This window comes from Seriola lalandi, unplaced genomic scaffold, assembly GCF_002814215.2.
Source record: "Seriola lalandi dorsalis isolate HSWRI2012SDOR001 ecotype SW California unplaced genomic scaffold, Sedor1 jcf7180002054736, whole genome shotgun sequence".
Taxonomy (NCBI): Eukaryota; Metazoa; Chordata; class Actinopteri; order Carangiformes; family Carangidae; genus Seriola; species Seriola lalandi.
Window position 1 is genome coordinate 2,670,259 of NW_019525289.1, and position 24,557 is coordinate 2,694,815.

General features: G+C 40.4%; 3 protein-coding genes across 4 annotated transcripts in view; 2 read left to right on the plus strand and 1 right to left on the minus strand.

Annotated features, from left to right (window-relative positions):
• On the plus strand, window positions 1–3,887 carry LOC111668418 (uncharacterized). The gene is made up of 4 exons (XM_023424478.2): window positions 1–402; window positions 655–719; window positions 1,893–1,986; window positions 2,110–3,887. The coding sequence occupies exons 1-4, from the start codon at window positions 189–191 to the stop codon at window positions 3,174–3,176; spliced, it is 1,440 nt and encodes a 479-aa protein (XP_023280246.1). The 5' UTR covers window positions 1–188; the 3' UTR covers window positions 3,177–3,887.
• A 2,899-nt stretch (window positions 3,888–6,786) lies between these two features.
• Window positions 6,787–16,314, minus strand: LOC111668376 (purine nucleoside phosphorylase-like). 2 transcript variants are annotated; one of them, XM_023424420.2, is made up of 6 exons: window positions 16,277–16,314; window positions 11,451–11,620; window positions 11,225–11,328; window positions 9,936–10,111; window positions 8,791–8,978; window positions 6,787–8,191 (listed from the first exon to the last, which is right to left on the minus strand). In XM_023424420.2, exons 2-6 carry the CDS (start codon window positions 11,509–11,511, stop codon window positions 7,965–7,967), a joined length of 756 nt encoding a protein of 251 aa, XP_023280188.1. In that variant the 5' UTR covers window positions 11,512–11,620; window positions 16,277–16,314; the 3' UTR covers window positions 6,787–7,964. The 2 variants fall into 2 exon arrangements, with proteins under 2 accessions (XP_023280188.1, XP_023280187.1); XM_023424419.2 differs by lacking the exon at window positions 16,277–16,314 and adding an exon at window positions 14,164–14,311 and having other exon boundaries at window positions 6,789–8,191.
• A 6,035-nt stretch (window positions 16,315–22,349) lies between these two features.
• LOC111668457 (potassium inwardly rectifying channel subfamily J member 10) overlaps window positions 22,350–24,557 on the plus strand; it is a 12,668-nt gene continuing 10,460 nt past the window's right edge. Inside the window, exon 1 of the mRNA XM_023424536.2 lies at window positions 22,350–22,646. The gene's annotated coding sequence lies outside the window, so the exon portion shown is untranslated. The remainder of the gene's footprint in view (window positions 22,647–24,557) is intronic.

Here is a 24,557-nt window from a genome sequence, read left to right on the forward strand (position 1 = left end):
GTTTCTACTCCCGTATTTACGGTAGATCACTCCGCCATACGGAAGAAAGCTTCCAGTTAGCTTTAGCTAGAGACACACAGGGATGTAATGTTTTCTAGTGCGTCGGTTGTTTTCGCAATTAAAATAAAAAATCACTGCGCGGAAGGACCACTTTATTATATATTTTTCTCTCACATTACTTTATATAAATGAACATGGCGACGTGCATTCCCTTCCAAACGCAGTTATCCTCAATAATGGAGGTCCTGGTGAAGGCAGCAGTGGCAGAGATATCCAAACTAGTCGATGACAAATGTTCGTTTTTGCATCTTGAAATATCCCGAAAGCAAAGCGAGATTGAGATGCTGAAAAGGAAATTATTAATGATGGAGAACAAAAATGCGCAGCTGCAGAGCGGGTTTGGTAAGATGTTCAGCTGCCTCATTAGTGTTCATAATTAACGACTAAATGAATGTATTAGACATATGAACGTAGAAGTATCAAAAAACAAAACGTCCAGTTATCTTATGAAGCAGGAGCGCTGTAGGAATGCTTTACATCTTTACATAAATTAATGTATATTGTTATTAAAATGGTCTGCATTTCCTCCTTGAAAATAATACTAAATTTCACTTTGCCTCTTTTCAATGTATTGTTTTCATTGTCTTCACCCAGAAAACTACATGGACCGAGGAACTGATGTGGGGAGTAATTGTCCTCATCCCACTGGAGATATGAAGGTCTGTGTCGTTTTAATAACTCCCAAACTTTGATTTATGTCAGTAATATTTCTCAGTGCAGATTAAACTGAATCAAGGCTGGATTATTAACAGGGACAGGCAGACAACTGTCCCAGGGCCCCCGGACCCCAGGGGTCCCCAAGAGCCCCGGGTTCAGTGGGGCAATTGCTTTGTGGTGTTTTATAACTGTTTGGGATTATGTGATTACGTGCGACTAAGGATTATGCACACAATATCAGCTGACTTAATAAGGTGGGCCCTGCTTCATTCTACGAAAATAAGGTGGAGAAGAGCCACTTCCAACCCCAGCTGGGTGCAGGCACAGGACAAAAACAGCGCTGAAGAAGAGGAGGAGAGGTTGTTCACACTGAGATTTGCAAGCGCCACAAAAATCTCCTGATGCAACTTTTTGAATTTCCCAGAAATGTACTTGTTGAAGACCCCGTGTTGCAAATTTGAGTACATGGATAACCTCTCTTTTTCCTTGGGTCTTGCTTTATTACCCGACCTTGATACCTTCTGTCAAAATCTAGGTTGAAGATCTCAATTATCGCAGCTCATGATACTCTATACTCCAGAATAGCCGTCTGATTTTGCCCATCTAGTGACGCTGCTGGTCTGGAACATGATTATAATGAATTAAAGCTACTCTCCATCAACTCTGGATGGAAGAACTAATGGTGTCACTTGTAGTTTCCACAGAGAATTTTCTCCCCACTCTGCAGTTCCTTTCAGCTCTATGGGGCTTTTTAGTGTCTTTCCGCTCATTGTTTTAGTTTTATTGCTGGAACTTCACTGTTTTGGTTCAGTCTCATCAGTGTCGTCATTTCCAGCAGCAGCATACTGCTTCCCCAGCCAAACAGCAGACAATGCTATTGACTAGCTGGGGAACATAGTGGAGCATTAAGCAGCTAAAGAGCCATATATTTCCCTCAGGCATTGTGTAGAGCAAAGCAGAGCTAACAGTAGCATGAATATTGGACTTAGATTCATCTGGTGGACAGAATCATCACTACAAGGGCTGGTTTTTCTTCATGCCTGCTCAGTGTGTAAAAGGCAACTTCATGTCGAGGTTGTGTTTACAGCCTGTGTTGCCTCCAAGTGGCCAAATCAAATCAAATATCAAATATAATATTTCAGATTTGAAGTTTAATCCATCCTCTGTGGATCTAGTTTCCAGAGATTGAAGATGCCACAGTTTCATTCACAATAAAAGAAGAGAGTCCAGATGAACCACTGTGGATCAGTGATGCTACTGGACCGATTGGTGAGTTAAAAACAAAATTGGGGCTTTGGGGCAAGAATTAAATTTTAAAAAAGTTGTCACTTTTTGGTTGAAATTAACGACTGTACACGAGCCCCTTCTGAATTGACCTGTTGTTACCTGTAGGTCCTGCTGTACAGTACCCCAATCCAGGTAATGCTCCAGAAAGCCAGCAGCTTGAGGAGGACCATCAGTTAAACCATTCAGATGTCGCCAGGCTGAAAACATCGGACTTTGGTGACTTGTATAACTCTGGTCAACACACAGGAGACATCAGCGGCCTTCATTTCACTGTCAAGACTGAGAAGGAGGAGGACCGATCGGGACTCGGTCCGGACGGATGCCAGCACAGCGCGGGGAAGCAGACTCAGCTTGCTGCTGACTTTTCCATGGATGAAAGAGAGAATCAACTCTGGTCGTCCATAATTGAAGGTAACGACATTGACGCCGGGTTTCCCGACTTTTCTAGTGTGGTGGAGGAGTACTCCAACACATTCCCAGACCATTCGGATACGCACGTGGTTTCTAACACGAGCAAGTCGACTAGTGTCCAGCAGCCGTCCTCTCAGAGGCCGTGTAACGGGATCTACAACAGTGAGTATCAGAAGGATGTTCCTCAGTCGTCCAATTTTCAGAGCAGACCTCAGGGTGCTCTCTCACAGCAGGACAGGCAGAAGGAACAAATGTACTCGCAGAGGAACGCCTCTCATTTTGGACAACACAGGCAGCCGGACGAACACCCCGAGAGGGAGGCCGCGGCTGGAGACAGAGCGGTCGTAACTCACTCGCACAACGCTTTCACACCGAGCAGCTACCACACTCACGCCCCCCACAGACCTTTCTCTGGCGCGGCGCGAGGCTACGTCTGCTCACAGTGCGGGAAGGCGTTCGGCCGCCTGCACCAGTTCAAGCTGCACCAGCAGAGCCACAAGAGGAAGCGAGCGTTCTGGTGCACGGTGTGCGGGAAGAGCTTCCAGTGTTCGTCCCACCTCAGCATACACCACCGGACGCACACGGGCGAGAAGCCGTACGGTTGCGGGCAGTGCGGGAAGAGGTTCACGCAGCAGAGCAGCCTGAGGGTCCACCAGCGCACTCACAGCGGGGAGCGGCCCTACAGCTGCGCTCAGTGCGGGAAAACCTTCATCCTGATGCACCACCTGAAACGGCACAGAATTATTCACACATACAGCTGAGGTGCAGGTGTGTGTGTGTGTATGAGGCTGTGAGGCTCAGGTGAAAGGACACAAATGACCCTTAAAACAAAATCAAAAAAAACAATGAACGGCGACTCTTTGGGTTGGGATTTGTAACCATGTGGACTTGCTCACAGACTTTCTACATGAATGCATATTTTACTATGCAAAATCCATCTGGATGGATTTAAAGACGTTCGCTTCTTTTTTAAAAAAAATACTTTTATAATTATGGACATGTGAAATTGAATCGCACCCTCAAACAGAGTTCACACACGTCCGTATTTTTAACTTCAAAAGCTAGATATCCAAAAAAAAAAACAAGGTCTAAAATGTAGAGCCATTAAAAAAGAAAAAAATTTCCTGCAGATATCCTCTTACAGTTGTATACATGCTGTTCTTCACTCATAGACACAGTTTGTTTTAGCGTCTCCTGTAGAAACGAGCCTTATTTCATCTCAGTACTGAAACTGTAGAAGCACAAGATGCTCATTATTCCCATTAAGTTTCCCCTTCACAGTCACGTGTGGGTTTTTTCCGTTCAGTGGCGTTGAAGCAGCTCTCAGGTTTATGTTTTGATGTCAACACTGATGAAAAAAACAAAAAAAAAACCTGCCTGAATATTGTTTCAACTTTAATTTTCCAAGAAAGTTCACCCGCAAAATCAGTCGCTCTTTGTTATGATTCATATTAAAGCATCGTTAAAATCAACAGCTGGATTTTGTTTGTGAAATTGCACGTTAGAGGATGTGTCACTGTCACAAGTGTTTCTAGTTTTGGACATCACACTTCAGTCCTACTTGTCAATAACTAAGATTTTTCTGTTCCTCAAATTAGTTGCCTACAAACAAACAGGAGTCAGTTTCATTTCTGGGTTCATCATCATTCTCATTAGTTTGATTAAAGTGTGTCTATTTGGTACTCTTATTTTATAAAATGAAAAATAATAATAAAATAAATAAATCCAAAACAATTTACAATGAAATGAAACAGGAAAAGTAAAATTCTCCCTTTGAAGAAGCTGAATCCAGTGAATTGTTGGCGGTCACCACCACTCAAACTGCAGGTTTGTCACTGTGGTAGATGTAAATGGCACTAGAGGGCAGTGTAGTGCAACTCCTCCTTTAAATCATGACAGAGCAGAGAGGGAACTGTGACCCTTCTCTGCTGCTGGAGAGGAACAGGAGCTTCACACTCTAAAGTTCCTATTTTCTGCAACAACAAAAAAAAAAGTAACCACCTGCCAAACAGGTGCACAACTTGACTCATGCGTTTCACCTTCTTGTCTCATTGCACGATTCTAACAGCTGCCTTCTCAGTATGTGATGGTTTTCTTTCTTTTTTCGGTCGCTGTTTCCTCCTCGCTTCGCTACAGAAACCCTGTTAAACTGTTGCACGGAGACTGTAGAAACATTCGGATGACGGATCACGCTCTTCCTGTTTCTGCACACCGTGGGGTTGTCACCTTTGTCAGCTGGGTTTGGTTCATGTGGACACACATTCTCTGTACAGGACAGTGTTGTTGGTCTCTCTGGCCTTTTATGTGTTCAGGTTGGCATTTTTACTATATTTTTCATTGTGCCTGTGTGTTTATTAATATAAGGTCAGCTTGGGTTTAGTTTGGTGTTGAGACATTTATACAAGTAGTGAAGTACAGTATAAACACTGCTCTGGAACAGTGTGTCCTACAGTAGTGGTGAGCGCCAGACGTTGTCTTTCCAGCCTGACTGAAAGAGCAGCCGTCATATTTACCAAATGCACTCTTTACGATTTGTAGAGCTTCACTGCAAACACACACGCAGTTATTTAAAGGTGGTAGAGGAAGGGGTGTCTACTTATGTTTTGTTGTTTTGCCCATAAAGGATTATTGAAAGAGAAGTGAGTGACACAGATGTAATATTAACAAAGAATCACTGACTTATTTCACAGTATGAAATCAGCTTTGTCTTCACTTTTATTCCATGATTTTAATCAGTTGAAATTTAAAAAAAAGAAAATGGCAACGCAAAATCAGATGCAATTATGTTAAAAAGGCCAATAAAAAAAAAAAGAAATGTAACATTTAAAGAAAGCTCCACTACATCTTTAATTCGACTTTCACTATGCACAGAAAAAAAAAGAGAAGCAGATGCAAGGTGGGAAACGGACAAACAGATCAGTGCCTTTGGCTTCATTATACAGGAAGGAAAGGGCTTAAACAAGCAACTGTTGATATGTACACTGTACCCACCTCATGTTAAACATCATTTGCATAGTGAAGCAAACTAATTACCCTAATTACATTTACAAGTTTAAAAACCTGTGTGTGTTTGCAGCCATAAATGTAACCTGCAGTACCAGAACAGGAACCCATCAGCACCAGGTCAAGGCATCCTAACAGGGTGCGCAGCCTCTGGCTCATTTGGCTTCCCCTCCACTTTACAGTGAATGAGTACATTTTGTCCAGACACCTGGACCTGTTCATTTACTGCAGTTAGACAGCTCCTTAAATTCTCACAACCTTGTATGGCCATAAACAGTGGGGGCCTGAGCGTCATGGAAAATGGGTTTTTTTTTTTTTTTCTTTTTTTTTTTTTGGAGGAAGAGGAGGAGGAGGAAGGGGACAAGTGGCAGTGGATATATTTAGGGTAAGGAAGTGGGAACAGTCAGAGTGTAGACTGGAGGGAGAGAGAAATTGGACAGTAAATAAAAAGGAAAGCTGCTGATACGGTGAAGGACAAACTGACTGTAAACATGTCGACCATCACCTCTTTCCCAGGGGAACAGCAGCATGAACCGCCTTGATTTATGTTTTGCATTCCTCCGCTGGGAAGCTTGCATTTAATGTGCAGGTTGTGCTTTATTAGCCAGACACTGTTAGGAGACAGATGTTAGTCATATAATTTACATTCCTGGCCCATTTTGTTGCTGTTTTTTTTTTTTGCATATTTTTCCTTTCCCTGTTGATAAATTGCTAAATATCAAAGATAATGCTTGATTAATGCAGTGTACGCTATATTGCTAAAAGTATGTGGACACCCATGTCTACTGTACCATTGGTCTGGCACTGTTTTCCATGGCACCATTTTCTAGGTCCCTTACGTCCAATTAAAGGCAAGCCTACTGCGACAGCGCTACATTTGTTTGTTTTTACATGTAGGCTACATTAACCTTTTTAAATAAGAAAAGAAAAGAAAAAAAGGAGATACAATGTACAATAGACAATACAATGCAAATTTGTCGTCCAAATTGAGAAAGCATGTTGCAATATGTAACATGTCTTTAATTCCATTTTAAAACAGATAGCTTGTTGTAGTTGCTTTATATGCTGTGGTTGGTGAAATGACTTCTGTCTTCATATCCTACAGTCTTTTTATTCCACAGGTTCTACTGTCAGTCAGCGCTTCAGTAGGTTCTCTCAGAGTCATTAGGTTCTGTAAATGTGGACCAATACAACAGTGGTACTCCAGCACTTAAAGTAGTCCAGTAAATCTGACTGAACAACTTTGACTTTTATAGGAGTATTGATACTGTGACTCAAGTAATCGAGCTGTGTATTGTGCCTCAGCCATCAGCAGTTTACATTCATGCCACTTTTATTATATTTCTTTGAACCTCAGAAACCAACCAGCTCCTCTGCTGCCACATACACATGCAACATCATTTCCTCTCCCGTTCATTTTAACACATTTCACTGAGCAAGTGACCCTCATTTGTTACATGTGATGATGCAACCGTTTGCAATCTGCATATAATCAATGCTCTCAAATTGCTCTTCATAAAACGGCTGCAGACTTGCAGCGTGGCTGATAGTTTGGGGTAATTTAATTAACAAATATATTTAAGAATATGCAGCATATAAGCACAGTATCAAATGAAATTGACACACCTCAATATGACAGGCCGTCAAGATTGGGTACGTAATCTCCTTGTTTTGGTGGTAAATGTTGCCCAACAAACAGATGACACAATATATAATATGATTTGAGGTGGCGTTTCCCTTTTAAGACCGTGACTGACGGCCCTCTGCAGGAGAAAGGTCTGTTACGTCCCACCAACAAAGAAACAGCAGACGAACACACAAAGATCAGACCTGTCAACAGCATTGCCTTTGTGTTGAGTGTTTTTTTTCTTCTTTTTTTTTTATTGTAAAAGCAGATCCAGAGTTTGTACAGTCTTGGGTAAAGTAAAACACAGACAGTCGAAAACCCAGTCTGTTAGTTAACACAGTGTTAAGACACGGAAAGAGACTTGAATCTACACACTTTGGTAACTGTCCCATGATACCATCCCTTTCTTCCACTCTCTCTGTCACACACATACATCATCAGAGCAAATAAAAACACCACTTAAATACATTTAAATATTCTATAAAATTGACACCTTTTTTTTTTTTACACTATATGAAATTATTATTTCTGCTGTCGATATGTTTGATGAGTTCCACATTAGAAATGTGAATATCACTGTATTTGTATGGATTGTTTATTGATATCAGGGAATGTAAAAGAACTGAAACAATAAATATTTTATATTAAGTTAAAAGTTATTAAGTTAGAATTTACAATATGATGCTGTTTCACTGAAACACTACAGTTGTCTGAATACAGAACGGGGAATTTGTCAGAGAGCTACTGATAGAGGAATGTATAAAATTTTACCTGTTTCCAAGACCTTAAGACGTGAAGTAACGGTCAGTGGAAACATTTCAGATAATGAGGCTTTGCGAAGAAACTACTTTATCAAGTTCTAAAGCCGAGATAAAGCAGGACAGCGGACTCGGGACCGGGTGTCAGGTCCCGTCAGCGCTCAGAAGGCGTTGTCGTCGTTGTTGTTTTGCTCCAGCCGAGACACCATGATGGACACCAGCTTCTCCAGCTGCTGGGACCTCACCCTGCCCGTCTCCAGGACCTCTTCATGGTTGGCCTTCTCCTGGCTGTCGTAGTCCATCACCGCCCGGTTACTGATCAGTGAGAGGGCGAAGCAACGCATGCCGGCGTGGCGGGCAACGATCACCTCGTGGGCGGTGCTCATCCCTGCAGAGAAGACATAGAGAAGGTGAGACGTCAGTGTCGTGTTTTGTCACGTTTCAGTTCTTGAAATCTGTTATTTGTATGTTTTAAAATTCCAGTGTTACTTTTTCCTCTTTCATATTGACATGACGTCAGACTCACGCAGAGGGGGGAAAAAAATGGGATTGGTCGACTGATTTTATGAAATACTGCAATTTTTTTTATGATTTATGAATTTAGTGATGCGCCTATTGATTATTTATTTGTTGCAGCAGGTTAAATGAATTTCTCTTGAAACTTCCCGCCTCAGCAGTAGGGCTGCCATATACAGATTTTGATTGAAATTGGTTAAGTGAGGTTTTGAATGACTGTAACTTTCTTTCCTATATGTTTTAATCAGTAGGATTTATTAGTGTGCGTGTGTGTGTGCGTTGGTATGTGCGTGTGCGTGCGCTTGTATTTCTGTCTTGACGACCTGAATGCATCTTGTGGTGTAATAAGGTGTGGTCCTCACTTCCTCAAAGGGTTCTTGTTTTTACGGATGAGGTGAGGTAAAGATTAGGTTTCTGGTGAATGTGTTACGTATGAGATTGTGTGTGTGTCAGAGAGATGTAACAACTCACCAACAGCGTCGGCGCCTAGCCTGTGCAGCATGCGACACTCAGCGATGGTTTCAAATGAGGGACCTCCGACGACGCTGTACACTCCCTCTTTCAGGAAGTCGTAGCCCAGCTCCGCCGCCACGTCGTGTGCCAGCTGGCGCAGCTCGCGGTTGTAGGCGTCGGACATGCAGGGGAAGCGAACGCCAAACCTGAAGGGAGGAGGGCGGTGTTGACTCATCACAACTTACGGTAAGAATTTACACAGAAGTCCTGCGCTAGATGAAATGTCATAAGACGACTTGGGTAACTTTAAAGTAATAGACTAAGTTTAACAGCACTTAAATGGGAGTCTTTTGATGCAGAGTATGTGACAGGGTCTGAGCAATGTGCATGTGGAGATTTGTCATGTCAACTCAGTCCAACAAGGCGCAGGTCACTCATCTGTTTCCTACAATGATTCTGTTAAAATACACTGTTGTGCAATCGTCATCTTTTTGTCCATACTATAAATTTAAAGCCCCCTGAGGTCTGATTTGTGATAAAAGGCTATATGAATAAAAGTGACTTGTCTTCTGGGAGTTGGGTCAAAGTGTTTTGAAGTGCTACGTAATCCCTCTAAATTGCAGCCTTTGAGCATGACAGGCACTTTTGTTGACAACGACATCAGATGCTTTGGGGCCAAAGCGTAGCAGTTCTGTGTAGGAGACTGCAAAAATGCACATATTTTACAAGATGGAAAATGGCGGGGGAGGGAAAACTTCAAGCTGCGTCATTCGCACAGTGAATGAGCAGAATCTGTTTGGTTGAAGTTGCTAGAAATATAAAAACTTTATTGGATCTCCAGAGTGGGAATTCAAATAAAAATGTCTTGGCCTCTTTTGAGCTTATGAAAATGTTTTAATATAAATTTCAAAATCTTGAGGCCAACTATCAATCATTTAAAAAGATGAGGAGTTTTGAGTGTTTACTGCAGCTGAGCTTTTTCACTGAGACACAAACATAATTGTGCAAATAACAGGAAACACTGGTTGTTTTTTTTTTTTTCTTTTTTAGCATTTAAACCTGTCAACTTTATAAGCAGCTTCTTAGCAAAACTAATGTTAACATTTGCCCTCATAAAAACATTCATCCACGCATCTTCCCCTCCCTCCCTCTCCTCCACCCACCTGTCATCGTTGGGTCCAGCCAGAGGGTTGATTCCAGCGAAGCCCGGCATGTTGATGTGGTCCTTGATGATCATGACGTCTCCTACCTTGTAGTCCTGGTTGAGACCTCCGGCCGCGTTGGTCAGGATCATCGTCTCCACGCCCATCAGCTTGAAGATGCGCATGGGCAGCGTGATCTGGAGAACACAAGGTAACGTAAGGTGTGAGGTTACATACGGAGACAGGAGAATTTGCAAAAATGTGAAGTGTGTTCCTTTGAAGTGCTTATGGAGGGAATGTGTCTTGTTTCTTAATTTATCCATTTATGGTTAAATCTACATCACAATAAAGTGCAAAAAGTGAAGAGGTGAACTGAGGCCACTGCACTCTCTGATATCTCCAACTCTGCTGACTGTGTTCAGACACCAGCTGAATTTCGTGCAGCCAAAATGTAAGTGTATTTTCTCTCTCCCCTCAAGCCATGTAGATAGTTTTTGTTTTATTTATCCAGGTTCTGAAGACCCTGTATCTGAAGTTTGTGCCTGGTAAACAGCAGCTGAGTGTCTCTCCAGAAACAATATGAAACAAGTTACTCCACAAAGATCTGTTGGCAGTTTTCATGGGAACAACTCTGAGCCAAAGACGTTGTCCCACTGAAAATGGTTCAGTGACGTCGGTGCAATAACGTTTCAGGAAAGACAAACTACTGCAGAGTTTTTCAAAAGTAATTTTTTTTTTAAAATATTTCCAGCAGCAGGAGCAACATATAATTCATCCCCATTGACCTCGGGTTGAGGCACAAGTCTGAGAGGTGAATATCTCAACACCTCAAAAACCAAGAGGTGAAGCTTAATACCACTAAGATCAGGGGGGATATTTATGTAGTTTATAGGGAACTGACCGTTTAAATGATCATTTAAAGCTAATGCAGATTTAAAGACATTTTTTGTCATCAGGCTGCACAACAAACTACACACTAACCTCAGTTGGGTGTAGTGATTACAAGATTATTCCAGTTGGAGAGATGTGTGACTGCAGCGGACCATCGTGATATTTGACAAACTCATGCAAGAATTCACCAACTGGGTTTACCGTTGCTCTCGTGCTGCTCATCAAACTGCTTGTCTAACGAATGCATCAGGTTGTTTAGTTCAACTTTACCTTTTTAAATATTCATTCAACCAGACTACAGGTCTAGCAGTTCAGGCGCCAGGCCAGATTCTGTGCAGACTCATGGGTGTTTGTCTCCGATAGACGGGCAAATCAGGCTTTAACTTTACAGAGTGGTGCAGGTTGTAAGCTCTACTCACCTTCTGGATGGGGTAGCCCTCATACAGGTGGAACCTGCCCTGCATGCAAACACACGGCTTCCCTTTTAGTGTTCCAAACACCAGCTGGCCAGCATGACCATGCACTGCAACACACACACACACACACACGCACTGTTAGACACCCAGTGCAACTAACAAACGTGCACACAAAAACACACAGAGATTAAAAGCTGTGTTTTCCCAGACAGCTGCAGGCTGTGCATACCTGTGCTCCGGGGGAAGTTGGGAATGTCGCTGTATTTGAAGACCTGCGGGTCCTTGAGCATCTCAGCCAGCCCGCCCAGACCTGAGCCGCATACGATTCCCACAGTCGGCCGCACTTGTGTGTTGGACAGCAGCCAGTCAGCTGTGGTCCGGCACTCCTGATAGCTGTCACTGAGAGAGTCAGAGAAGCAAGGATCAGTCATTAACTCTAGTGTCAATAAAAACTAGACCGTGTTTTCAGTTCATCCCAGACGCGTGGGATGTGTTTCAGGTGTCGATGTGTAATTTTTCTTTTTTTTTTTTACTTCATAGTAAGTTATTAAATTATTATCATCATTTGTTAATGCTAAAGTTTTGCACCATCCACCTTGAACTCACTGCAAAACACTTTTAATTGATTATTGTCATTATATTATTTATTAATTGTATTTATATGTCTGTTTTAATTGATGTTCTTTTTCAACTGGTATTTTTGTCTGCTCGACATCACTGTAAACAAGGGCTTTACCCCCCTCAATGATTTTCGAGTTTTCATAAAGACATAATAATTTAAAAGATACATAAAGCTCTTTTTAAGATGGCATGGCACATGTCTTTATTTAACCTCTCTGCACCCACTGTCATGCCACATTCAATAACCAGGAAATAACCTGGAATATCTGATTAACCAGAAGGACCCTTGGGGGCGGGAACATCCTGCCCAGTCACTGAACCAGAATGAATATCTTTCCGGGCTTTGAGCAGTATATACATAAACACACAAGTGCACACACATAATATCCTGTTGTGTGTGTGTGGTGTTACTGTAAAAGGTTTGACTGGCTCTGATATGCAAAACAATGCGTCATGGTCATGGGATGGAGAGTGACACACCTTGATGGTAATTGCAGTTTACAGTATTTCTTAAACACATTCCCAAACAGACAGTTACATTTCTGTGCTTGTGAGGACATCTAAGTATCACACGTCTAAGTAACCAACATTGGATCCTCACAGAAGAGACTGGAAAAGAATGATGACAATATTAAAAAAAAAGAAAAAAAAAGAAAAGATAATAGTTTTTTACATGAACACATGATATAAAAAATGCTAAAAAGCATTTAAATGTTGTAAAAGAATTGGGACCAAGATATCCTGAGCAGATCATTTTCCAGCTGTATAATAAAATGTTAAATGCTCTCTGGTAGACAGAATATATATGGAGAGATTGTTTCTAAATGACTATTACCAGACATTTCTGTACTGTAATCTCTTGTTACTGATCATCGGTCACGTACACAATACTAATGTGCGCAACAGTTTTGATCATTGATTGATATCAAAACTATCAAACATCTCACTTATGAGGAGTTGCTGCTTTCCTTTGTCTTATGGGATGGTAACCTGAATATATATGGACAATTAGTCAGACAAAACAATACATGTGAACACGCTACTCTGGACTTTAAGAAAGAGTACTTTTCATTATTTACTGACATTTTATACACCAAATGATGAATTGAATAATCAAGAATAATAATAATTGTCCGAATAATTGAAAATAAAAATGACCATTAACTGCAACCTACTAATAGGCCAGTATTGGTTTAGTTCTACCTGATAAACACTACCCTTACTGCCGTAAGCCTATATAATATAACACCTCAGCCAAATGAAGTAGCTCATGAACTGGATTAATTTAACCATCGTTGTTTATTGCTTATTATTAACTACTATTGTTATTATTATTACTAATGAGCTATAAAATAATAATAAAATATCTCTATCGATCTAAAGTAGTGAGCTGCCTTTATGATCAGGTCTAAAACTGGTTTTCACTGATCCTGGTCCTTATAAAGACAAATACAAAATCAGTATGACCACATTTGAGTTACTTATTGGCTGTCCCATCACAGTTTGGTGGTTTAATTTGTGCCTTTTCTTTTATGATAATGTCTTCTTTTTATTTAAAGGTTGAATAATATCAAGTGAGTAAGCTTCTCCTTCTTATTTCATTTTAAAAGTGCTACGTGCGCTCTGTCACTAACCCCGCACATGGACGTGAAGATGTAGATGTCACACCGCGGGGGCTGCCAGCTGTGACACCTCACTTATTAGCACATGTGGCCAAACACAACTCACGGCAGCAGCAGCAGCAGGACGGAAGCCCGCTGACTCATAAATACAGTCACATAAAACACATCGCCTTCTTAAGCTTGCAGTGATGGGTTTGGAGAGATGACGTCACGGCAGAACCCGCATGGAGCTTACCTTATCTCAAGAGCTGGGACAGAAAAACCGTACCGTCCCAGTTCTTGAGAAAACCGGAGCTGCTCCGCGCTGTATGGCGTCATGAACAGATATCAGACGAGCACGTTTCCCTCCTCTTCGTGGAAAAGTTTAGAAATGACCGAGCAGCATCCGGAGGGGGCGCGCCATCCTAACTAAGTGCCCGCGCGCGCTTCTCGGGACCGTTTATAATTATCAGTTTAATTATCTGCCCCGAGTGTGACTGTTTGTCTGGGGATATAGTTTAAAATGTAGCTACATTACGGGCAGTTTCATGTAACATCCCCTGTTAACTCAGCGGTGATGAATGCAGCTAAATCCCGACGGAAAACCGGTGATGAATTTAGCATCACAGCAAATGTATTATTTCATCTAACAGGATTAAACACATGGTTTCTGCAATTTAGTCTTGAATTAAAATAGTAAAGTAAATATTTTTAACTCACTTAGACACAGACTCGGACATGGAGAGCATGATGAAACGTGATTCAGATGGCGTCAGCAGGTTGTTCCGCGTTCAAATGCTGTAGAAAATCGCTTGAGAGTAATGCCGGTTTTCCTGATGTAGGGACCAGTGTTAGGTTTTCACCACCCACCCTAAATGACACCACACCCCCTCCTGTGCGTCACAACCAGCATGCCCCGATTGGCTGAAGCGCAGGCGTCTTCTGAGCCCATCAACCTATGATGCGTTTATGAGCTTCTTCCAAAATAAGAGTCAAGAAGAAGTCTAGACGGAATTTATGACAAAAGAAACACGAGGCATGTTTTTCTTTTTAAGGCAGGATGTGTGATCTACAAGTCACAAGTGGAGATCACAGGCCAAAAGGTTTGGAAATCACTGAATTAAATGTTTGACACATAGATTTTTTTTTCGACCCCTAACCCTAATGTTAGATTATTTAAGCATTTCTCAAATGTAGCTATAGAATCAAATGTTATTATTATTTTCATTTTGGAAACAATTCAGTTAATTTGAGCAGGAGAAAGAGGAGAAATTTGAAATCTCTGTTTAGTTGTTGTTACATGTTTTGATGTCTTTAAAGCAAAGCCAATAAAATCCGGAAAACTGGCCACATTATTTTCTGTTTTTATTTCCTTCACATTGAGAGATAATTTTCACAGCTACAGAGGAACTAACAGAAATGTGAACAAAAACATCAATACAATCCAAAATCACACAAAAAAGGCTACTTTAGACATGGAATATAACCTCTGCACTTAAGTATCATTAATCTGGACTTTTCTACCACTGTGTCCCATTATAATTTTTTCAGTCTTGTTAGTTTAATATCTATTTTTCATTATGCAGCCTACATAACCAATGAGGAGTATTAGTTGTAAGATTTCCCAACAGGACGTGAAGGCAGCAGCAGAACCCACCATGCTTCAACGTGGTGGTGTTTCTTTTGGTGCTGATGCAATCGCCACGCACGAGACTAAATAAGTAAATAAATAGAAATCAGTTAGACCACGCATCATTTCTGGTAATTCACTTAGTTTTTAAGTCATAATTTACTAGATATAAAAATGCAACTAATGATTCTTAGAAAACTTCCTGGATATAGATTTATGTAATTTTTGAATGATTAGAGGGGAGATGGTGTTCTGTAAAGACCCTCTGTATTTGAATTTGAGAGAAAGAAGTGATAAGACTGTTGTTGGAAGGTGTTAAGGCCTTAAGCATTCAGAAAGTATGGAGAACAAAATTTAATTAAACCATGATCAAATTACGTTGTTTCAATCTTCCCAAGGCAGATCATCAGTTTGTTGTCATTCATGTAGCCTAATGTATGTTATTCTGTTTTCTCTCTGCCTTCAGGAAAAATAATGATATTCATGACAGGAAAAAGAACAGTTACAAAATTTAAGTTTGTAGATGTTGAGGTAGTGAACTCAGATGCAGTTTCATACGTCTGGTGTTTAACCCTATTTGTAGCTATAGCCTAACACTACTGACACAACATATGGGCTATTTTAGACTACAAAATCATTTGAACAGGATGTAAAATGCAGTTGAAAGCTCTGGGAAAAAAAGCTATTAAGTGGACTTTGAGTTAAGATTAAATTGTCAGACTACTTTTTACCCTCTACCACTACTAACTAAACTGATGGTTTTTCAGTCCTTGGCTGAAAGTGTAATGTTTGTTCTCAGGCCTGAGTGTGGTGCTAGAGTACTGGGCATGGCTTCATTAAAAGTAAAAGGTTTCATTCCTCTGGGAGCATAAAAGTGCTTCATAAATCTTTAGTCAGCCTCTTAGATAATGAGATGTGCTGGGTCTTCAGATATCGGACTGATGGGTGGAACTAGAGGAGGGAACATCTTACATTCGATTTAATCCGTTTTAGCCTGATGGTGGCACTAAATAAATACTTAGCCTGATCCTCCTGACTTCAAGTATATTCACAGTTTCATGAAAATCTGGTCATTACTGCTCAAGCTGGGATTTATAAACTGACTGTGGCACTAGATGAAAGGTTAAAAGGTTTAACAAAATCTGTAGCAATCATCCTTTTGGATTAAACAGCCATCCACAATGAAATAATTGGCAATCTTACCAGAATTTGTCAAGATGTCTTCTTGGTCAAAGTTTTGAGAGATCAACATCCAGCCTGACAAACTGGTTGAGTGAAGAGAGTCAAACAGAATGAGCCCACGGGGGTTTGTATGTGTTCAATATAGACATATACGTGTACAGGCATGTGTGCATATTTGTGTACATGCATCTCTGACTCTGCAAGTGTGTCCCACCCAACTGTATATATATATATATATATATATCTATAGATATATATGTGTGTGTGTGTGTTTGTGTGTGGGTTTTGTTTCACATACCCATATCAGCACAGAGCAGCCAGTGTTCTGGTCACCCATGTCTTATGTAACAGCTGATTTGTATTCTCACAGTTGTGAGGCCCTTCATTCTGGCACGCCAGCCGAAACCTGCTGCTCTCACTCCAGTCACCAGTGCAGGACATTTGCATCACTAACCCAGAGTAAATATAAGTGACATTTGACTGCATCTCCTGTACTATCATTATTCATTTATTATTACAGCTCATGTTGCACACTACAGCGTTCAGTGTCCCAGTGGATCTGAAAACATCTGGAACTAAATGGAATCACACTTTTTTTAGGCCATATGCTTATCTGGCAATTATCTATTTTCTTTATCTATTCCTTCATTGTACAGTTCTCTGCTCATTCAAGAGTAATATACAAAATGTCATTATTCTTATTTTATTTTTGCAGTTCCTTATGATCAACTAAACTTCATGCATTTACTGTACACTCAAGCAGCAGGACACCAAATATATTTAAGGTTATTCTCTATAACCTTGTATTTTGTATATATTGTATTTTTCTATATGTTCTATAACCTGGTTGTATGGCTTGAAACTAGGTATCAGCAGACCTTTTAAAAGTTTTTTCATATCTTTTTTGTTTAAATGATCTCGAAGTACTTATTACATAACTCTTACACATAGTTCCATTTTTACACTGTTCATACTTATTAATGTTAAACTCAGATCTTTGAGATGCATTGAATGATATAGATTGTGTTTAAGTATCTCCTTTTGCGGAAAATGTCTGGGTCCTTTCGTCCTGTACTGTGTACATACCTATATTTGTAAGCCCGTACATACGGGATAGTTTTGAGCTTTAACATACATTGTGTATTCAGTGATATCCCTGGGCATATATGCTCCTTAGCATTTTTTTCCCCCTAATCATGTTGTGTGCTTTTGTCATTTTTTAATCTATATTGTGCATATTTCTTATTGAGTACCAGTGAGATGTTGTAGGTTTATAAAACTGTTCCCTTAGATATATCCCCCTAAGTGTGGCTCATTCACAGATGCACTTCATCAACAATCAAGCAATCATGTTCTATAGCCTCACATGTTTATATTGACGTGTCTGAGTTACCACTGTCTCTTACCTAGCAATATTAAAATATAAAGACTATTCTAATGTGGCATTTCCTTCACCAAAAAGCGGTTTTATATTATTTCCTGCAGTTTCTGGAGCCTCAGAGTGACTGACAGTCGTTTTTCCTCACTCTGTGTACTGAGTGTGTTTTTCCTTGTGTCGTTGCAGGTGTGCTTGCATTATGTTAGATACAGTTCATATCAAGAAGCAGTAACTTAACCTTACTGTCGAGGAAACAAACTGGGTCATCTTTGTTCTGACTATAGGTCTGTGCATTGAGTTTTTAATACTATTTTTAGCACCATGGCTTTAGGAGTGGGAGTTTCGGTTGGTTGATTGGTCAGTCCAGATTGAAATTATTGGATGGATTTTTTAAATTAAATTTGCTGTAGCACATTCATGGCTTCCAGTGGATGAAACCTAACATAATGATTTTGTTGATCATGTAGCGCTACCAACAGGTTAAAGTTTCCAGCTTTTACATTATGACATATTTCTTCATTCTCATCGTTTAACTGAGTTCAGTTCTAATATTTGTAATGCTAATATTTGTACTCATTGTTTGTTGTACTTTTTCTAAACTAAGTGATAACCATTCAGGTCACTGAGGTCACTATCAACATGAATTCCCTTCAGGTGCATTTTATTTTGTCATCAGTCCTTCTTGCCTGCAAATAAAAGTTATCAGCTGTTATCTGCTGCCACCTGCTGGATGAACTCTGACTTGCGGCAGAAGAAAATCCTGTTGATGCACTTGCTGTCCAATGTGCTAAATTCCCTCAATCAGAAACCTTAGGATCATCTGCATGCATAATCAGGTTTACATTCACATTTTTATTAACATGTAATGTGATGAAGTAGTACTTAAATAGCACAATTCTTTTTATGTATTGTACAAAAAACCCGAAAGTATAGCAGTCATTTGAAGTCTAATTACATGCAGTATTTATTTATTGATCAAAACAATGGAACATCCCATTGTTTAACAATTGATTATGGATTATGCACTGAATTGTCATGGTCATGGTCACTGTGGCAAATGAGAGGCTGATGAGTAGCTGATTTAATCACTGGTAAACAGAATGAATGAATGAAATGAATTCTTGAACAAATGGTTTGATGAATCTGTGATGGTTTGTAAATTGCAGCAGGTCTCTAAACTCTCTGTGACCCAGTATCAGTCTTTTCACCGCAACCGGGGCCCTGAGACCAACACAGGAAGTGAAACAGCGAAGCAAAACATCAAATAAATATGCAAGAGACGGGATGGAGGGTAAAATAAAAGGCTGGAAGGAGAGAGAAAGAGAGTTTCTAAGGATGAATGAAACGGAGGTAAGTCCACCAATACCACCCTTATGTGCCAAAAGCACTGGCTGACCCCAACACACACACACACACACACACACACACACACACACACACACACACACACACACACACACACCATTCATCTTTTCTTTCCCATTCTTGTTTAGCAGAAAAGAGAAAATGGTAAACAACTGACTCTTTGTCAAGCCTAACTTACTGTTATGCAATTCGCACCTAAACGTCCAGATGATGCGTGGTAAAATATCACCTACAATAACACACTCACACACACTCTCACACACACACACACACACACACACACACACACACACACACACACACACACGCCTGATCAACGTTATCCACCAGGGGATGAGAACTAAAAAAAATTGAGCACGTTTCATGTCGAGCTGAGAAAATAAAAGAAGAGAAGAACATTGTTATGACATTAGAGCCTAATCATTTGTCATTTTTCTCTTTGTAGTGTTTCCTGTTTTATTTTCAAATCCCCTTTCTTTTGTGTCTATGGTTCATTTGCTTCACAGTTCATCGTTGTGTGTTTCCTGCCTGTTTGATTTCCTGCCCCGCCTAGTTTGACCTTTTCCAAATTACCTTTGTGTTCCTTGTTTATTTAATCCCCCACTCTTGGTCAGTTTGTCTATTTACAAACTGGTTGTGTTTCCTACTGTTCCACATCCTGCTTACCTGGATACCTGACCGCCATCCCCTCATCTTCCTGTAGACCTGTTTTTGCAGTATCTGTATCTTCACTGCATTCACCTGCCTTTGTGTAAGTCTGCGTTTGGACCCTGAAATCATTTAACCATGAGAAGAAGTGCTCGAGACATTTTACTTAAGTAAAAGCTGCGATATCACAAAGTAGAAATGATCTGTTACAAGTGAAAGAACAACAGTATTACCATCAAAATATACTTGAAGCACTAAAACTAAAAGTTCTCATTATGCAGAATGGCACTTTTCGGAACAACGTATACTATATTATTGGTTTACAATTATTGGTGAAATTTGTGTATGTTACTGTAATGTTGCAGTTGGTAAAGGTGGGGCCAATCTTGATTACTTTGTACTCCTGGGTAGCTTGTGAATCAGTATGGCCCTATCTGATCTTCTCTTAACCTATAACAATCATAATCATCATAGTCTATCACAATTTATTTTTTGAGTATATTTTGTATTATTAACCTGGAAGCTAGTGTCGAAACTCATCAAGTAAATGTAGAAGTGTTTCTTAACTGTCATGGAGTAGAAAATGCAAATACTCAAGTAAAATCTAAGTACCTCGAACTTGTTTAAGAATAGTACTTAAGTAAATGTACTTAGTTACTTTCAACCATTAAAGAACTGCATGACTAACCAGCTGTTACTCAATATACCATATATTTATTGCTTACAGGAAGTGTTATCATTGGGAGTTCCAGGCCGCAGATGAGCTGCAGTAAAGGGAACACACATGGCTGGTTGTTTCCCTCTCTGCACGCACAGATTGACCCACAGCTTCCCCACAGGATCACTGGACCTGTAATTTACTGTAAATGTAGAGGAATTCCTTCGAGTTTCTGTGCAGTGTCACTGGTGCTGGGACATATCAACAGCACTAATGATGTAGTCCACATGAAGACACAAACAGTGCTGGGGTCAATTAGTCACAAAGTGCCTTAGCAAAGGACATTACAGCAATATGATTACACAGTGAAAAGTAAATTTAGATAAATTGGATAAAATGATGCATTTTCCAGGAGATGTAAGGGAGTTAAAGGTCCCATATTGTATAAAGTGAGATGTCTGTGTCTGTTTTTATTATAAAGCAGGTTTAGGTTCTATATTCGTACTGTGAAAATATCAAAGCGCTCAGTCCACAGAGAAATGCTCACAGCCTGTATTCAGAAACTGAGCCTTAAAACCAGCCGTCAGGACTTCTGGAACTATGTGATGTCACAACAAATCAGTCACTGCCCTCAGCCATGCCCCAAGCCCCGCCCACCTGGCCACACAACCTTGCAGGATTTGGTTTCTGTCAGTGTTTACCTGAAATCTGCTATATTTTATTTGATCACTAAGAAAACAGTCAGCCAATCAGAAGAGAGGCTCAGAGCCTCCTCTCTTGTGCAACTCTGCCTATAAAAACAGATGTATAATGACGTCTGTCTAATGTGTTGATCTGGCTGTTGAGCCTAGGGCATCGATTGCTTTTGCAAGTTGAATGTGGTTCCTCTTTATCCACCTGTCAGAGCGTTTAGAGTGTGCAGGCACAGCTCAAACCAGTCCGTCACAGTGTGAGAAAACGGTTAGTTTGGTTTGGGGTTACCGTCCCATCATGCTGCCTGTTCTGTATCCTCTTTTCTGTGTAAAGAGAAAAAGCAAGGCCATCGCTTCCCACCATGCAAGAAATTTCTTGTCATGCAGGTTAAGAATGTGTGACAATCAGCCGCAGTATGCTTTAGTAGGATGTTTTTAGAGGAAGTGAGCTGACACGAGGCGATGCAAAGTGTGAGCCTGGTGCATCAGGCCCCGACACGTGGGTTCCCCTATGTTGAAGTGCATCTTCACATGCACTGACAGAAGTGCTATTGAGCAAGCACTTCCCTTCCCTTCCAGTTCCAGGGATGCTGCTCTTTCCATCTTCACATCATCACAGTGTGATGCAGGTACATGACTGTTTACCAATACAAAAATACTTTGAACCGGGCACACTCACAGAGGCTCTTCAGCACATTTGACCAACCATCCTCATCAAGTCCATCCACCTCTCCCTCTTTCAATTAAATAATGCTTTGTCACCCTCTCCTGAGACGGAGTAAGGAGTCGTATTCACCTCACGGATGCGGCCCTTTATGTGTTTGAGCTTAACAGGACGCTCCGTACAGACGCTCTTGGACACAGCAAATGCCGGGCAAAGACGTTATGAATAGAGGGCTCTGTGGATCCCCCTAAAAGAGTGTTTGTGTGTGTGTGTGTGTGTGTGTGTGTGTGTGTGTGCTGCAGGGGGTGGTTTGTTGGTGTGTGCACGTGTGCCAGAGTGCATTTGTGGAGAATGTGCATGTGATGCCCCAAACATGTGCATGTATCTGTGTGTGTGATAGTTGGGAGTGATGCAACAACAAAATGCAACAAAACATGATTGGAAAAAAAACAAAACAAAACAATATTTTGAACCTGTTTTTCAGGCCTATTTTTAAGACTCCATTATGATGCATTTGTGGTCACTTGAGTTATTCTGATAGTGAATTGAGTCTTGGGGGTGGGGGTGGGGGGTGGCAATCAGTTATTACAGCAATTACACAGACGTTAGCAGGACACAACAGGAATTCAGGAGTGAGGGAGAGAGAGAGAGAGAGACAGAGGGAAAGAGTAAAAGTGAGAGAGAGATGCCTCTTATAAAGCCAAGTCCTGTCCCTTTGGGAAGAATTTGCGAGCAGTGAGACCAGGCTTTGGGTCACAAACAGGAGCCCGATGAGCCAATGACTGTACCCATAATTCTCTTTAATGGTGTATCAATGTCGAGGGACGCAAGCTGTTGAGCTTATTCTTCCTGCAGATTTACAGTCCCAGTTGTGTCCTGTGAGCATGCGTATGACAACAAAGCAGACATGTGGACGAAAGGCTGAGGCTCTGGGCTCCTAACTCTTCTCTGTACGGGTCAATTAGATTGCAATCCCTGCTGAAAAGGTAAGCAATTTATTTCTCAACAGAGTGCAATGCAAATAACTAAAATAAATAAATAAAATATACTGCATGGCAACAAAACTGATTTGTTTCTTAAATTAAGAAATGATGCATTCCTGTCATTTCTCATACAGTGAAGGTAAGTTTCTCATTTGCTCCTACTGTACCTGTGTAATGTGCATCTGTTTCATTTATTATCAACTGATGTATGTATTTACATCTTTATTTATTTTGCATTGTTTCTATTGGTAATGGTTGTATAAACAATTTGTACAAATTCTCATAAAGGAAATCAAAGAATTTCTAATTTCTCCAACTTTCCAAATGCATACAACAGTAAGTGGCACCCAAACAATGTAAATTACATATGAAAATTAGGTAGTTCAATTTTGAGGCAGTCCTCTAAAGAATCCTTACAGTTTAATTCATATTCGATTGGTTTCAAAATTTCAAAGGATTCACCTCCACATGTGAAAACATCTGGCCTCTCAGAATCGTAATGAAGCCGAGTTTATGGAAAACTAAGATATCAGGTCACAGCGTTCACATCCAATCAGAGCATTTAATTTCAGAGCGTCTTTTCATCCTGGCACTGTGAAACACACAGGGTATGAAATCTTTAAGTGCTTTAAAGTTAAAAATGAAGCTTTAAAAGCTATGGATTAAAAAATAAAAAAATCTTTATTGAAAACAAACATGAGTTGGATGGGGGCAATGGTTAGTAAATGCAGACTTTTTTTGATTTAGCGCTCTCTAGCTGCTAAAGAGTGAGACACTATGACCACAAATAAAAAGTTATTTTATCACTGAGATGTTGTAGAGAAAAATGATGGAAATCAGTCTTTAGGCTTTTCTGTGTTTTCTGTGTTTTTTTTTATCTTGAATGATTGTGGATATTCAAATGAAATCAATCAAGGAGTTCCTTATACTCTCTTAACTTATATTAGTTTTCTTTTTGTACATTTTCTATTCCATTTATAACAGTTTTTGGCAAATCACCTAATTTCTAGAAAAATATGATGTATTTATGCAAGTTTAGACTGTGAGTGGGTTGTGAGTAGAGTCTTATCCACCTTCCAGCTAAAACTGCACGTTATCAGCTTTAGATCTGGTACCAGGAAGAAATCTGATTCATGGACAGTAGAAATTAAGTAAAGCAGCAGGAAAAAGATAAGGAAATGAGGAAATGGAAGGAGGAGGGAATTATTTTCTTTTTAAAAAATGTTTCCACATTAAGAGACAGAATTTGAGAAGTTAAGTTTCTCTTCTTTTTAAATGAATCTGGGTGCCTAATGTGATTTGGTTTATGCTGATAAATAAATGATTTGATGTAAATGAAGGAAAGACAGAGAATGATATATTAAGGAAGGTAAGAACAAAACAAACTGAGAGGGTGTGTGTGTGTGTGTGTGTGTGTGTGTGTGTGTGTGTGTGTGTGTGTGTGTGTGTGTGTGTGTGTGTGTGTGTGTGTGTGTGTGGGGGAGGGGGAGACGGAGAGGGAGAGATGGAGGGGGATTACTCCTCACTCCAGAATACTAACGAGGGCCTTTTGTCACAGATCTCTTTCTCTCTCCCTTCCTCTCTTCCGTTCTCTCGCTTTTTCCTTTCACTCATCTCTCTCACGCACACACACACACACACACACACACACACACACACACACACACACACACACACACACACACAGTCACGCAAATGCACATATAATTGTACACTCTTTTTCAAATGATTGCACACAAACACACATACAAAATGTACGCCTACAGCCACACACACGCAGAAATACACATGTAATTGCAATGCCCACTCTCACATAATCTCACACACACACACGCAAACAGACACACACACACACACACACACACACATGGATGGGCACAGAGTCGTTTTTGTCAATGGTGTCTTTTGTTTCTT

Coding starts and splice junctions, on each gene's coding strand:
- LOC111668418 (XM_023424478.2), top strand. CDS start 189: ATGAACATGGCGACGTGCATTCCCTTCCAAACGCAGTTATCCTCAATA. Junction 403..654: donor GCAGCTGCAGAGCGGGTTTG/GTAAGATGTTCA, acceptor GTCTTCACCCAG/AAAACTACATGGACCGAGGA. Junction 720..1,892: donor ATCCCACTGGAGATATGAAG/GTCTGTGTCGTT, acceptor CTGTGGATCTAG/TTTCCAGAGATTGAAGATGC.
- LOC111668376 (XM_023424419.2), bottom strand. CDS start 14,192: ATGCTCTCCATGTCCGAGTCTGTGTCTAA. Junction 11,329..11,450: donor CAACTTCCCCCGGAGCACAG/GTATGCACAGCC, acceptor TGTGTGTTGCAG/TGCATGGTCATGCTGGCCAG. Junction 10,112..11,224: donor AGGGCTACCCCATCCAGAAG/GTGAGTAGAGCT, acceptor TGTGTTCTCCAG/ATCACGCTGCCCATGCGCAT.